Genomic DNA, 17,401 nt, shown 5'->3' with positions numbered 1-17,401 from the left:
AATTTAATTTATTCTAATTTGTTTGTGTGCGCGGGGTGCGGTGTACGGTGCTCCCCCTGCCTCCACCGTTGCTGGAGCTTGCATGTATGGAGCATTGCGAATATAAAATATCTAGATTAGTAAATTCATAATTGATAGACCGTTACGGTATCTATATATATTCGGATTAAAATAAGTATCGCAGTAAGGACCAGTATATAAAGTGATCAACACAATTAATTGATTTTTGAAATATATATACAGAGCCAAAAAGTCTTTGTGTATTCAAAAAATATCTAATTTGTTAGTGTGCGCGAGGTGCGGTGTACGGTGCAGGGGGGACCCTGCCTCCACCGTTGCTGGAGCTTGCATGTATGGAGCATTGCGAATATAAAATATCTAGATTAGTAAATTAATAAATTCATAATTGATAGACCGTTACGGTATCTATATATATTCGGATGAAAATAAGTATCGCAGTAAGGACGAGTATATAAAGTGATCAACATAATTAATTGATTTTTGGAATATATTCAGAGCCAAAAAGTCTTTGTGTATACCAAAAATTTAGCCGTTCGGAGCCATTCAGTCACGAATTATTAGTAAAAAAAGTGTCGAGTATATCGTACTATCGACGAATATATATGGCCGCATCGCAAAATAGAATGCGACGTTGCCATACCGCCTGAGATATACGCGATAGGTGTGAAGTTATTCAGTGCAAAAGGTGGAATCAGCAAGTGTTTCGCTTGTGGCGTGATCAACAAAGTGCCCAAAGAGGTGTTTATATATATATATATATATATATAGGTATGGCAACGTCGCATTCTATTTTGCAATGTGGCCATATATATTCGTCGATAGTACGATATACTCGACACATTTTTTACTAATAATTCGTGCATGACTGGCTCCGAACGGCTAAATTTTTGGTATACACAAAGACTTTTTGGCTCTGAATATATTTCAAAAATCAATTAATTATGTTGATCACTTTATATACTCGTCCTTACTGCGATACTTATTTTCATCCGAATATATATAGATACCGTAACGGTCTATCAATTATGAATTTATTAATTTACTAATGTAGATATTTTATATTCGCAATGCTCCATACATAGTAACTCCACCGTTGCAGGGGGAGCACCGTACACCGCACCCCGCGCACACAAACAAATTAGATATTTTTTGAATACACAAAGACTTTTTGGCTCCGTATATATATTTCAAAAATCAATTAATTGTGTTGATCACTTTATATACTGGTCCTTACTGCGATACTTATTTTAATCCGAATATATATAGATACCGTAACGGTCTATCAATTATGAATTTATTAATTTACTAATCTAGATATTTTATATTCGCAATGCTCCATACATGCAAGCTCCAGCAACGGTGGAGGCAGGGGGAGCACCGTACACCGCACCCCGCGCACACAAACAAATTAGAATAAATTAAATTCATAAGATTATTTATGTATTTCGACTGCCTCGGTGGTCACACCGCTTTACATCCGATGGTCGCGGGTTCGATTTCTCGCACGGTGCAAACATATGTACTCATCGGTCATCGATTGATTTCATCGGTCTGGGTGTTTTATATGTATATTATATATGTATTTACAAGATAAAAATATCTATTTATATCAGTTCAGTATCAGTCTGTGTTAATTGTCCAGCGCTATTTATTATATTTTTATAAACGGTTATCTTTTTCCATCGCACCGCTCGCTATCGACAGTGAATTCATAGAAATGTCACTCTAAAAACAAAAATAGTTTTGTATTTCAAATACTAAATGCAAAATAGGTATTTTCAAAATACTTTTTCAAAATAAAGTACCTTTTGAATTTTTGTCCAAACCTCAGATATTTTATTTATTTTACATAGGTATATCAATCATTACATAGTGTAGTATAAAACAAAGTCGATGTCGCATCTAACAGTACATAAATAAAGAAAGAAGACTTTTTGGCTCTGATACCGTAACGGTCTATCAATTATGAATTTATTATACCTAATCTAGATATTTTATATTCGCAATGCTACATACATTGTAATATCCGCCTCCATTCATTGTAACGATGGAGGGACTAAATAGTTGAATAAAACTGAATAAGCAGTTGCTCCACTCTATAGGTATGCGTCGTCGTCGTATGCTGTTCATTTTTTCACTCGTTTTGGCGCCAAGAGAGGGTCACATAGTCGTGGTCAAGTTAAGAACTTATAATTTAATTTTGATGACAATAGATACAAGTAAACAGTAGGTATTATATTAATGTACGTAAGTACTGTACTTAAAAATATTTATTCTTTATTGTACATTTGAAAAACTTAACACTTAAGGACTTGTACATATACACGTACATACTGCCATTTTCTCTTAAAGACATCCAGAGAAGCACTATTTATCAAATACGCGGGGTGCACCGACCTTTGACCTTATAACAGCTGATTCGCGCGTAACGAATTACATTGCTACTTACATTACTATTTTATAGTGGATATTTCACTATAAAATATTATTATTTCTTTAGATTATGACATAATAGCATAGTTTACATGATTTTAAGGGAAACATACGATAAAAAAAATTCCCGTAAAATGTAAAAGATAAAAAATGGTTATTGTTGGTTATCCTTGAGAGATAGACATATACCATCACGGACTTTTTTGTTGACCTTATTTTGATACATCTCAAAGCACTAGACAATACGCATTTTCATTAAACAGTATTGTATTTTTTTTATTTATTTAACTTTAATGCACAAAAAAATTTGTACATGTGGCGGACTTAATATCTTGCCGCGTTATTTACCAGGCAACCATGAGTGGTGCAGCGAAAGATTATTGGCGGTGCACTAATATAAATAAGAAATGTCAAAAAAAGATATATAAATACAAAGCAAAATATACATTTCTATAAAAAAATAACAATATACATACATAAATATATAACCCATAAATGTATAAATAAATACATAATGACCCGATAATCAAATTATAAGTACAGTCTCAAATTGAAAGTAAGAAAAACAGAAAATATAGAGAGAACTATAGGGATATAACAGAAAGATGTTAAAAAAGGAGAAGGACAGTAAAAAAGTTACAAATTTAAATAATATTCCCGCAATTTCTGTTTAAATGAATTTATTACATTATTATATATATTAGGCATACGACTAGCCTTATGACTGTTACTTTTTTTTTTTTAATCTATACATCTATACATGTAAATAAAATTGGAGTGTCTGTTTGTAATATTGAAATAACCGTTTTTACTACTTGCATATGAATATAAATCCGGTACATACACCAAAATAACATATTTTACAAGTTTTGTCTGTCTGTCTGTCTGTTTGTTCCGGCTAATCTCTGAAATAGCTGGACCGATTTTGACGGGACTTTTTTTGGCAAGTAGCTGATGTAATAAGGAGTAACTTACGCTACTGTTATTTTAGAAAAATAAAATAAAATTTCACGCGGACGAAGTCGCTGGGGCCAGCTAGTCTATAGATATACCGAGATTTAATATTTAAGTTGCTATTATGTTGTTGACAAAATTTTACTGTAATGTTACTATTACGTTATCCTACACAATTTGTATTATTTTGGATGAATAAATAAATAAATAAATAATAATCTATACATCTATACATACAAATAAAATTGGAGTGTCTGTTTGTAATATTGAAATAACCGTTTTTTACTACATGCATATGAATATATATAAGGTACATATACCAAAATAACAATTTTTATAATTTTAGTCTGTCTGTCTGTCGGTCTGTTTGTTCCGGCTAATCTCTGAAATGGCTGGACCGATTTTGACGGTACTTCTTTTTGGCAGGTAGCTGATTTATAAGGAGTAACTTAGGTTACTTTTATTTTAGAAAAATAAAGTTTAATTCCACGCGGACGAAGTCGCGGGAACAGCTTGTTTTTAATAAAAACATCTTTTTTGTGGTACTTGAGAATGTTGAAGCCTGTTGTTTGTAATATTGAAATAACCGTTTTTTACTACTTGCATATGAATATAAATACGGTACATAATACACCAAAATAACATATTTTACAATTTTTGTCCGTCTGTCTGTTTGTTCCGGCTAATCTCTGAAATGGCTGGACCGATTTTGACGGGACTTTTTTTGGCAGGTAGCTGATGTAATAAGGCTACTACCTAGTAACTTAGGCTACTTTTATTTTAGAAAAATAAAGTTAAAAACCACGTGGACGAAGTCGCGGGAACAGCTACTGTATAATATATTAGAGATACCTACGTGTTTTTTTATTGATGACTAGCTGTACACGGGATTTCGTCCGTGTGGAATTTAACTTTATTTTTCTAAAATATAAGAAGTTAAATTCCACGCGGTACAGCTAGTTGTCGGTAGTCTAGCGATTTAGCTAGCACACTGCTTTGATTCCTGCTTGGTGGTCGAGGGTTCGATTCCTCGCACGCTGCAAACATTTGTATTCGTGAGTAGGATTGTTTGTAACGGTCTGGGTGTTTTCTATGTATAGATAATATATATGTATTTACGAAAAAAATCTTTGTATTTATATCAGTTGTCTAGTACCCATAACATAATCTTCAGCTAGCTTAACTTGGGTCTAGATGAAGCTGTGTGAATTGTCCTGAGATTACTATTATTATTAATTGGTACACAGGTAAACTACTAACTAGGCCATATTGGTGTTGTTTGTTATGGTGAAAAAACTAGTATATATATAAGTTACACGTACAATTTCAAAGACTTATTTCTTCAAAACTACTGGCTATTCTGAAATAAAACTTTAGGGTTTGTATATGTAATGTTTGCATATAAAATATGATTAAAGGTTACCAGTGTATTTACACTTTTACTGAACAAACAGAGTTGTTTAATACTGAAAATATTGTGTGGAAGACATCAATTACTTTCAGTACATGTATAGCTTTTCTCTTTTCCTAATTATTATTATTATTAAGTTTAAAGTGGTTGAATTTTACGTAAGGGGTATTTATACATTATTTCTAATTTACCATTTATTTTAAGTTTTTTAAACTCTATTCATCGAGACCTATCTAATGAGTCCAAACACGATATTTCTGCTGTAAGTTTTCGAAGAGTATGTTCATCATCTGATAATACTGGTGCCAGCATGAAGTCAAGGTTAACATATAACTAATTACTTTTATTTCGTCAAAATCTTTAGATTACGTATAATAAATTCATAATATCGCTACCTATTCAAATCAAAACAAGTATTAGGTACTTCATGTACTAGTATATAAATTCATCAACACACAAGTAAATGATTTTTAAATATATTCAGAGCCAAAAAATCTTTGTGCATTTAAAAAAAATTGCCGATACGGATTCACTATTGCAGGAAATTGTTGAAAAAATATATATCGCGTATAGGTATCTACTACTATCGACGAATACATTTGGCAACAACGCGCAACATATGCGATGTTGCCGTTCCGGCCGAGACCATGCCGGAACGGCAACATCGCATATTAGAATACAAAGATAGTGATAGAAAGAGAGAGACAGTGGAATCAGCAATATCTACGGATCGTGGCTGGATCAACTAAGTGTGCAAGTTTATATAAATGTATATTATATATATATACATTTGTCTTTAATTCAAAGGAAATATAAATAATGAACGCATCACATTTAAAACAGTATAAATAGTTAATAATTTAATAATAAGTTAATAGTTTAATAAGTACGTACATAATATTATCACATGGTAACAGCACGTATTATGGCAAAAATAAACATCGGCTGATTTGAAAAGATTTATTATAGTAATAATAGTAATCTCAGGACAATTCACACAGCTTCATCTAGACCCAAGTTAAGCTAGCTGAAGATTATGTTATGGGTACTAGACAACTGATATAAATACAAAGATTTTTTTTCGTAAATACATATATATTATCTATACATAGAAAACACCCAGACCGTTACAAACAATCATACTCATGAATACAAATGTTTGCAGCGTGCGAGGAATCGAACCCTCGACCACCAAGCAGGAATCAAAGCAGTGTGCTAGCTAAATCGCTAGACTACCGACAACTAGCTGTACACGCGACTTCGTCCGCGTGGAATTTCACTTCTTATATTTTAGAAAAATAAAGTTAAATTCCACACGGACGAAATCCCGTGTACAGCTAGTTATCAATAAAAAAACACGTAGGTATCTCTAATATATTATACAGTAGCTGTTCCCGCGACTTCGTCCACGTGGTTTTTAACTTTATTTTTCTAAAATAAAAGTAGCCTAAGTTACTAGGTAGTAGCCTTATTACATCAGCTACCTGCCAAAAAAAGTCCCGTCAAAATCGGTCCAGCCATTTCAGAGATTAGCCGGAACAAACAGACAGACGGACAAAAATTGTAAAATATGTTATTTTGGTGTATGTACCGTATTTATATTCATATGCAAGTAGTAAAAAACGGTTATTTCAATATTACAAACAACAGGCTTCAACATTCTCAAGTACCACAAAAAAGATGTTTTTATTAAAAACAAGCTGTTCCCGCGACTTCGTCCGCGTGGAATTAAACTTTATTTTTCTAAAATAAAAGTAACCTAAGTTACTCCTTATAAATCAGCTACCTGCCAAAAAGAAGTACCGTCAAAATCGGTCCAGCCATTTCAGAGATTAGCCGGAACAAACAGACCGACAGACAGACAGACTAAAATTATAAAAATTGTTATTTTGGTATATGTACCTTATATATATTCATATGCATGTAGTAAAAAACGGTTATTTCAATATTACAAACAGACACTCCAATTTTATTTATATGTATAGATGTATAGATTATTATTTATTTATTTATTTATTCATCCAAAATAATACAAATTGTGTAGGATAACGTAATAGTAACATTACAGTAAAATTTTGTCAACAACATAATAGCAACTTAAATATTAAATCTCGGTATATCTATAGACTAGCTGACCCCAGCGACTTCGTCCGCGTGAAATTTTATTTTATTTTTCTAAAATAACAGTAGCGTAAGTTACTCCTTATTACATCAGCTACTTGCCAAAAAAAAGTCCCGTCAAAATCGGTCCAGCTATTTCAGAGATTAGCCGGAACAAACAGACAGACAGACAGACAAAACTTGTAAAATATGTTATTTTGGTGTATGTACCGGATTTATATTCATATGCAAGTAGTAAAAACGGTTATTTCAATATTACAAACAGACACTCCAATTTTATTTACATGTATAGATGTATAGATTAAAAAAAAAGTAACAGTCATAAGGCTAGTCGTATGCCTAATATATATAATAATGTAATAAATTCATTTAAACAGAAATTGCGGCAACATTATTTAAATTTGTAACTTTTTTACTGTCCTTCTCCATTTTTCACATCTTTCTGTTATATCCCTATAGTTCTCTCTATATTTTCTGTTTTTCTTACTTTCAATTTGAGACTGTACTTATAATTTGATTATCAGATCATTATGTATTTATTAGATATTAACTATTATATTATGCATAAAAAATATTTGTAATAATAAAGAAAATACATTTAAAATGTTTTACTTGTTGTGTTAGTTATTTATAAGATCTTACTATAATTGTTAGCTGCTTTACAATTTAGAAAGTACAATAGGTAATGTAAATTAAAATTAATTGAATACTTAACAACGTTTTGTTCGATTAAATTCATTTAATTATTAAAATAGTTAATTTAAAATTAGAATAAAGACAAAAAAAAAAATAACAAAAAAAAATCGGTGGCGGGAATCGAACCTTGAGCGTCCGTTTGGTAAGTTGATTTAAAATTCAAAGGCTTATTTCTTCGAAATTACTGGTCATTTTGAAATAATACTTAGGGTTCGCATACCCTTATCGGATACTACTACTACACGGAGTTTCGTCAAAATAAAATATCTAGGTTAGGTATAATAAATTCATAATTAATAGACCGTTACGGTATCTGTATATATTCGGATCAAAACAAGTACTATGAAATAAGAACGAGTATATAAATTGATTAACACAAGTAATTGATTTTTGAAATATATTCAGAGCCAAAAAGTCTTGTTTCTTTATTTATGTACTTGTTAGATGCGACAGCGACTTTGTTTTATACTATACTATGTAATGATTGATATACCTAAAATAAATAAAATATCTGAGGTTTGGACAAAAACTCAAAGGGTAATTTATTTTGAAAAAGTATTTTGAAAATACCTATTTTGCTTTTACTGTTATAGTACTTTAACTGTTATGTTTTAAGTAACAATGTTTAATTATAATTAATACTACTGCACCAACACTCCGATCGTGCAAAAAAATTTGCTGTTTCATTATTTTTTAGTTCAATTAGTGGTCTACCTAAGTCCTGGGCTAAGGGGGGAGAGTCATGACGCCCCCATGACTCCCATGACCTCCATGACGCTCCCCGCTGGATCCGCCGTTGCGTCTTCTCTTTATTCGCTCAGTAACTTTGTTACAAAAGAAAAGATTCCCGTCCAAAAAATAATAAGTATTGAGGTTTGATCTGGAGTCACGTTACTCCAGACTGATTTCTATAAATATTTAGATTAGATAGACTATTATTCTTGAAATACTAGCTAGACATTATTAAGTTACTGTAGCCATAATGTAGTAGCCCAAACGTGCCAATGAGGAAGCCCTTGGCAAATGCTGCACCCTGATTGGCCCGTTTGAATTGGATCAAGAACTGCTCGTATGCCAAAAAGGTGGATTTGTATAAAATCGTGTATAAATCGCTTAATTATTATTATTACTCGTCGTGACAGTTGTGGCTCAAAACGGATCAACATTTATATATGGTCAGCTGGCATTAGATCAACAAAAGGCCTCCGGATCAACAAGTGAAAATGGATCAACAAAAAACTACCTATACGGCACGTCTGAGCCACAAAGTGCCCAAGGGGATATTTATATATATATATATATATATATATATATATATATATATATATATATATATATATTATGGAAATATAAAAAAATATGCGTTCGTCTACACTAATAAAATAAAATTTACGTGTCATATGTCGAGTTTGTTGGCTCTATAGTAAAATATTCATGTAAACTTTACTGTTTTTTATAAATAATTAGGTAATTTTCGTGTAACAAATGGCCATGGATATACGAGTATAGTACTGTTACTGACAAACAAATAATTAACATTATGCGAATGACCATCGCATAATTTTCGTGACAACACACTCGAAGGTCGTGATTAGAATAATATGATGTTCATGCGAAGTTCTAGAAGAAGATATTAAACTTCTTGGAATGTTTTCCTTTTTATCTGTAAATTGAATTATCGATAATAAGTGAATAAAATAAATATAAATTTTCCTTAATACATGTTCACGGAACAACATTATACCTAAACTACTTTCAGTCAAGCGGAAACAGTTACATGTCGACCTTTATATGTTTCAAATGGAGTAGTAAATTTGTTACAGAAATTACTTGCAGTTAATTGCAGTCTAGAGTCCCTCCCTTGCAGTCTGGTTTACACTGATTATTTATTAAGGAATTTTTTTTCATTATATTCACAGACAGTATCTCGTGCCTGCGAGAACTCACTTCCTTCCTTATAAATTTGATAGTAATTTTATGTATATGGTGTTACTTACTTGCAAGTATCTATCCTAAGGGTTATCTGCTTGTAAAAATTTTATAAAATTATTTGCTTTAGTCTAAATTAAAGATGTTTGCTTATTAAATAAATAAAAAAATTAGTCTAACAGTTAGGCGTTAGTCTGCGTCATGTTAGAGAACATTGCCTTAAATTAATATTATCATGTCAGAAGTTTAGTGCTATCTATATTTCTTTCTTAAAGGTAAATTCAAATTTTCTGAATGTCCTAGGATGGAAACCTGTTCATCGAGTTGTCTAACAACATTCCCCCGTACACGCTACGAGAACCCGACAAGTACTGCATTGACACATTCGTCTCCGAAGATGCTAATGGTGTGAAAGAAGCCAATGTTGATGCGTTGGTCTGTTTCGCTGATGAATCTGGAGGCCATCATTATGCTGTGAGCAGTACTTGTAAGTCAATTTTTATAACTATACTGCTTTATTACCTCCAATACCTCCTGCTTTATTTATCTCTAAAATAAACCAATGTCATAGGAAATTCCTATGACATTGGTTCCTATGACATTTTCCGGGGATCAATTCCCACTTCATTTAGTTGTAAACATATAATATGATATCATTACCGAGGAACCATCCACTGCTTCAGTGTGCGGTTTAGCACACCGCCTATGGTCGCGAGTTCGATTCCTCGCATGGTACAAACATTTGTATTCATTAGTATGATTGTTTGTATTTGTCTAAGTGTTTTCTATGTATACCTAATATGTATGTATTTACAAAAAAAAATATTTACTTTATTTCTATCAGTTGTCGTGTACCCATAAAACAAGTTTTGTCTGGCTTGGGACCAGATGTTGCTGTGTAAATAGTATTGGGTTATTATTATTTTTGTATAAAGTAACACATACGTACGAGAATATCAGCCACTAAGCTATATCCTTGCTTTTATACTGTATTCTCGTTGAAGGGTGAGATATGTCAGTTTTTATTTATCGTAAAAATTATTCGTGTAAACACCCGTTTAACTATATTGAAATGAAATAATTTAATAAATTATTTAATATATAATAATTTAATAATATTTGGGAAATATTGGTACAGTAGTTATAATGTTAAATGAAATATTATTGATCAGCAATATTTACCATATAGACATGCAAATTATGTGAAAGTATTCGTTTTACTCAAATATTCTTGAACACTGTGAAAATTACTAAGTAACAGCCAATTTTTAATTTTCCGTTTGTTTACTAATAGTGTGTACTAATCGGGAAAGTTTTTTTAAAAGTAATTTTATCTCCTTTACTCAGGTATGCTAATCTCCTGCGTGTTCATATTGGCCACGTGTGGGGTCTACGCCTGGTTGCCGGAGCTACGTAACTTACACGGCAGGGTCCTGATGGCGTACCTTCTCTGCATGTTTGTGGCGTTTTCATTTATGGCCACCATGCAGATTCTACTGCCGTTAAACGTGATCACCATATCGTACTGCCTTGCAATGAGTAAGTACTTTTATTTCACATACATATTGGTATTACTGTTATCCCAGGGGTAGTTAGAGACATTGTCAACTTCCGATGTTGTGGTAAAAGCAACACCTGGCAGGACCACTATTCACAGGGTATGTTAGAATCCAACGTAGCAGTAATCTTTCGGATTGATTTTTGGTGTTTTCTTAACCGGAGTATTAGCCAGAAATATAAATTGATACCAAGTTTATTTTTATGTATCGGACAGATTTGAACTCACGAACTCTTAATGTAGGGTAGTAAAGATCCACGCCACTACGCTCTCAATATTTAATTTTTTTTTCGTAACAATATAACTCTAATATATACTAACGTATTCGAACTTACAATTTGTGTTATAATTCTTTATTAAATTTAAATTAGTGAGATTAGGTAGCGATAAATAATGACATCTTTGTCCTCTGAAACCGCAATGAATGAGTGCTATCACGGGCGATACGTGATAACGTGATGTTCTTGGTGCATGATGAATTCATGGTGGGGTTATCACACACAAACAGATGGGCCATCGAAATGTTTGCGCTTCCAATTACATAAAAAAAAACATTATCTATACCAACAATTAACCACATATGCACAATGGTTACATAGTTTTGAAATGCCATTTCATTAAAGTTATTTTACTTTTAGCGGTAATGTTTAGTTCATGTAATTATATAATCAAGTTAAGTAACCCTAACTGCACAGTATGATTCGCGAATTTTTTATTTAATTTTTTCGTGGGCGTCATATTAATTGCCTCGTGTGGTTATAAAATTAATTGCCACAATTTATTTTTTAAATTTGTAGCAGTCACAGAAGATCAGTTTGTATGATTGCCTTGTTTTATTTGCGTCAGATCTTATATGAAGACAGTATATATTAAATTATGATAATCTTTACTAGATTACAAAAATTGTGTTTGGTAAAAAAACAATAACTATCAGTTGATAGTTATTGTTTGTTCTAATATAATATCGATTGTTGATTTAACAATCAACAATCGATATTATATTGGAAAAGGCGACAGTATTCCCACAGTTATAAGTGAAAATTTAATTATCACATTGGAATGTGTTAATTATACATTATCTCAATTATATAAATAATAATAAAATATTAATATTACTCCTTTCTTGAAGGGTTAAATATCGTTCCTTCTAGAAAAGAGGTATTTTCTTCTTAAAGGCCGGTAACGCACTTGCATTTTTTCTGGTTGTGGGTGCTCATAGGTGGTAGTAATCACTTACCGTCGGATGAGCTGCAAGCTCCTTTGTCCCCTATGCTATAAAAAATCATACTCCCATATTTCGGTTCCGGATACCAAGAGGATATAAATAAATTTTGTGTTTATGGTACACATATTTTGTGTGGTGATTAATACTTGATTGACGTCCGAAATCCGGTGTGATGGATCACACTTAGTATCGTAATTACGTTACATGTGACCTGATTAAATGATGAATTAAAATTCCTTGAATAGCGTAACTAAATGAGAGTTTCTTATCTATGTTAATACATATTGTTATAAATAATGTCGTAACTATACTAATATTTATAACTAGTTTATTTATAATACTCTAATCTCCGAAATGAAATATAGAAGTTCATACATTGTAGAAATACTATGAATATGCTATTGGTCGAATTGGATATTTACAGCATTTGAATAATATATTTGCCTTTGATAGCCCGAGTCTCGAGGAAGGTCATAGACTATATTACACTATCACCATTAGAAGACTATAAAAAATAAAATAAGAAGGTAAACGGTAATTGCTAATATCGAATGATTTTGAGAAGAGCCGAATTTATATTCTTATTTTCTTTCAATTATATGACAAGTGAAACCACGGGATACAGGTACTCTAATATATTATAACACTAGGTGGAATACCTTTTGTAATAAAGGATATATTTCTACTGAAATTATGATTACTTATTTCCTTTTCATTGAGAGCATTGCTGACTAGTAGTTAACCAGAATTTTAGACTCGATTGTGAATTGGAATCGTGTATAAATAACTCAATGTATGTCAATTTATATTTTTGTTTGATTCTCGAGCAATTAAAACACTGATAACTAACAAAATTATTACGAGTAACATATCCAATGTTCGCTTTGCCCTAGACATGTTTAATTCATACAGATAGGACAAGTGTTGCTGAACTGAGGTTAGCTGATTTGATCCCATCCTTTCATCCTTCACTGGTAGCCTCCTAACGAATATAATTATCGTAGGCGTGATCATCATTCCATTATCATATTATAATTAATAACAACTTTAACGTAAGAACAGGTTTTACATTTTATAATGTATGTCAAACTCAAGTTGCATATCTATTTATAGTGACCGCAATGATACTGATGAACGGTATTCCCCAACATGGTGGCATGTTGCGTAGTTTTTATTAATCGTCCTCTCACCAATTCGTTTCGAAATCCTAATCTTTTTAGGTGTATAATTAACTTAACCATGGTATATGTTGGAGTGGGACGCTGTTTCTTATGTTCTTGTTTATTTTAATAATAGCTAGAACCGCGCAACGTAGTTTTCGTCTAATCATCCTTGTTTTTTTGTCGCATTTTGATGGTCCTCTTCTATTGGTAGCGTGATGTTACATTTTTCATTACATTATTACAATAATTATGAATGATTACATGATTATATTAGCGTATAATCTTCCTTGTTTAATAGCCTATCCAACACTAGAACTGCATTGTCATAATAAAGCCTACATGTAATTTAATTCTAGTTTTTTTATATAATAGAGTTTTATTAGGTTCATAGCACTTAGTAACATAATAATATTATTCTGATTAGAGTATTTTTACTGAATTATTTCAGATAAAGGTACCTTTTTTAAATATAACGTATTAGTATGCCTAAATGCCTATATGTATATAACAAACATATTAAAAAAATAACAATTTGTTTCATAATCACGGAAAAATGATAACGAAATTGTTCTACAAACATTTTTCAAATATAGATAGTAACCAAACGTTGGGGAATTTTACTTAATACTATGGGCACAGTATCGATGACTTGTTGCACAAACGCCACGGTTTATTTACAATATCTGTATAGATAAATATTTAGTAATACATTAGGTTTGCACTTTCCTTCCTTGTTGCCTGATTCATGTTGTAGAATTATACCTACATTCGTAAATAGCAATTGATATTGATAACAAATAACAGGTGTAATACAGTTGGTAGTGAGGAAGGGAGAGGGAGGGAGCTCGAGGAAGTTGAAAGAGATTATTAGTAATAGAGTTTCCATAGGTATAAATACTTTAGCTGTCGTCTAAACCTACAGGTACAGGTAAAGTGAAAATAATGCCTCTGACCGCCCAGGCTAGAATAATAGTCGTGAAGTTATCTCAATATAATGTAATGTTTTCCATTCATTAAAAAAAATTAAAACTTATCTCTTTATTCATCTACATATTATCTCAGAGCATACTAAATATATTCCATATAATAAAAACTAGCTGACCCACGCAACTACATCTACGTCACCTCCAAAACCAATATTATACCCATTTTTACATTTTTCATAGATTCACCGTTTCTATTATTTGTAGGGTATTAGATAATTATTTTATTTTTAACCCTTTCATTCGATAAACTATTATAATCTTGTGCTTTTTATAATCTTAAGTAGAAAAAAATAACCTTGTAATTTGTATACAATAGAATAAATTGTATTTTTACCGTATATTACGTGTCAAAGTGTAATTTGTTCACGTAGGTGTTATAGCTTCCTGTTGTCAAACAATAGGTGGCCGAGTGGCGAGAATTCATTATTTGATTTTTTTTATTTAAATTTAACTAAGTATGTCACGCATGTGTTTATTTATAACAAAATATATATTGCTAACTGTTATACCAATTGAGGCAGTCAGAGACATTGTAAAAAGTCCATGTCACGGTAAACATTACAGATAGATAAATATAATACACATACATTTGTAACATACTGTAAAGAAGAGACCTTTGTCTCATAAATTAAAGAACACATGTATAGTTGCAATAAGGTGGCCTTGTTACTGAAAGCAATGATAATACTTGACATGTCCACATATCGCTTGGTATATTTAGTCCGATGTAAGATTGAGCGAGCCTGATATTGTCTCTCAGATTAATAGATAATTTTAATTTAAAAATGTAAGCTTGAAATTGGTTCAAAGACTGTCTGAAAAGAGGATAATAATATTTTTGAGGTATGACAAGTATTAAAACAATATGTAATATATAAAAAATCTCTCTTTCTCTCTTTCTTTTCGGCCTCATCGACCTTCGGTCCCATCAAAAATGGAGTCGTCTCAATGGTTTTTCGGATCCTCATTGTGTGTATTTCACATTATTTGATAGATCATTGTTAATAGTAGTTATCATGTAAATCGACATCTTTCGCGCTTCTTTTGTCTAATACTGGCATTATTCACCTCGGTTTCGTTACGGTCTTAGTTAATATGTCATGTATCAGTCTAACTTTGAAAACTTATTGTTACATAAAATGACGTGAAATTTGCATACACACCACGGCAATTTGTTTAAAAGGGACCTCCACATGAGCATTCTCATATCAGCCATAAATTATTTGTCTAATTGTTGCTTCTTGAGCAGTTACATTCCGCCTCATAAACTGTAGCGTCTCCCATAAATTATAACTGTTCTAAAGGAAAAAGGATGACAATTGTTTATCATAAATTATAACAAAAGCACAACAGTAATACAGTACCACCATTTTATGAATTCGATAGTAAGCAATAGAGCTAATCTACAAATTTATACAGTAATAAATACCAATTGAATCGTGAACAATCCGTAGGGGGCTAACGTAACAAATTCGGCACATTTGCTTCATCGATATTAATGTTCACGAAACTTGATAGATTATTCGTGACCAGTACAGTTTAACATCAATAACAATAAAATAAATACTCACACATGTCGACAGTAATCCTTACTGATCAATAATGTACAGTATAACTAATGCTTACAATCTGTTTTTTATACGAAAACGGAAAACACTCAGTTACCCACACGTTTTTGATACATATATTGTATTTTATTAAGTGATCAATGCAATTGTGTATGTATTTTTTTATTATTCTTGTGCCCTGTGTATGTGCCGTTTAATGCAAATAAAAGTTATACCTATCTATCTAGAAATCGTCACATTAGTGTATTAACAAAGAAAAAATTACAGTCGACGTCAAAGTTATAAGAGTCTTTTTATTTTAACCTTTTGGGATGACTTTATATGGCCCGTCGGAATTCTGACGGTCTTATTTGAGATAATATTACAATTATCTTATCTGTGTTTGAGACTAATTGGTTTAAAAATAATTTTGTAATACAAATTGTACCTACTTGTCAACTTTAAATGTCTATACTGAGGTTAGTAATTTGAAGTACCTCCGAGGTATCATAATAAAAACTAACCAAAACCAATAATAAATATTTCATTCAAGACTTAATAATTACAAATATTTCATTCAAATCTTGAATTCTTGAATTTAGTCTTGAGATGTCTAAATGTTAATTAAGTAACAAACATTCAAATGTATATCCAAATACATACAAAGAATATTTATTTATCAAACCACATCAAATCGACGACTTCCTTCTATAAAGTCTGCTTTTCATTTTACACATAGAAGTAGATACAAATTACTGTATTTACATCATAGTAGCAGGTAATTAACAACCTACAATCTTATTGTGTGACGAGGTTCTGCAGATTTGCTAGTCACTGTATTACACATACTTACCTAATATTTTTTAATATACAACTAGCAGTATGATGACCGCGAGATCCCGTTTTGAAACAATATACCATTAGATTAGAGTTGTTGTATCTGTGGATACACCCGCGTGAAATTTATAGTGTATCATATGTGTTATTCTGATGTATAAACTATATTATTGCAAAGTCCCATTAAAATCCATTCAGTAGTTTTTACGTGATAAAGTAACAAACATCCATCCATCCTTTCAGACAGTGCGGCTAAGGCAATTTGTTCACTGGTAATGGAGTACTTTTAGGGTACAATGGGACTGGCATGTACTTTTAGATTGTACAGAAGTCCCCAAATTTTGAAAAAAATAAAAAAAATCCGTCTATCTACACTCACCAACTTCCGCGTTTATAATATTAGTAAGATATTATTAACTCCTTAATATTTTGCTAAGGAAAATTAAAATACAATGCTATATTTTTACTATTGCTGTACAGGTGCTACTAACTTACTTAACCTTTTCAGGGATAGCAGGTA

General features: G+C 31.6%; 1 protein-coding gene across 9 annotated transcripts in view; it reads left to right on the top strand.

Annotated features, from left to right (window-relative positions):
* LOC131846791 (probable G-protein coupled receptor Mth-like 3) overlaps positions 1 to 17,401 on the top strand; it is a 60,767-nt gene that overhangs the window by 26,455 nt on the left and 16,911 nt on the right. For all 9 annotated transcript variants that reach the window (XR_009357690.1, XR_009357689.1, XM_059196195.1 and 6 more), the window contains 2 exons: positions 9,869 to 10,052; positions 10,913 to 11,104. Coding sequence is in view for 7 of the 9 variants with exons in the window: in XM_059196195.1 (XP_059052178.1) it covers positions 9,869 to 10,052; positions 10,913 to 11,104 (376 nt within the window). In the remaining 2 variants the exon portion in view is untranslated. The remainder of the gene's footprint in view (positions 1 to 9,868; positions 10,053 to 10,912; positions 11,105 to 17,401) is intronic.

This window comes from Achroia grisella, unplaced genomic scaffold (assembly GCF_030625045.1).
Source record: "Achroia grisella isolate CSIRO2021 unplaced genomic scaffold, CSIRO_AGI_Agris_v1 utg512, whole genome shotgun sequence".
Classification (NCBI taxonomy): domain Eukaryota; kingdom Metazoa; phylum Arthropoda; class Insecta; order Lepidoptera; family Pyralidae; genus Achroia; species Achroia grisella.
This window is presented reverse-complemented; position numbering and strand designations above follow the sequence as displayed.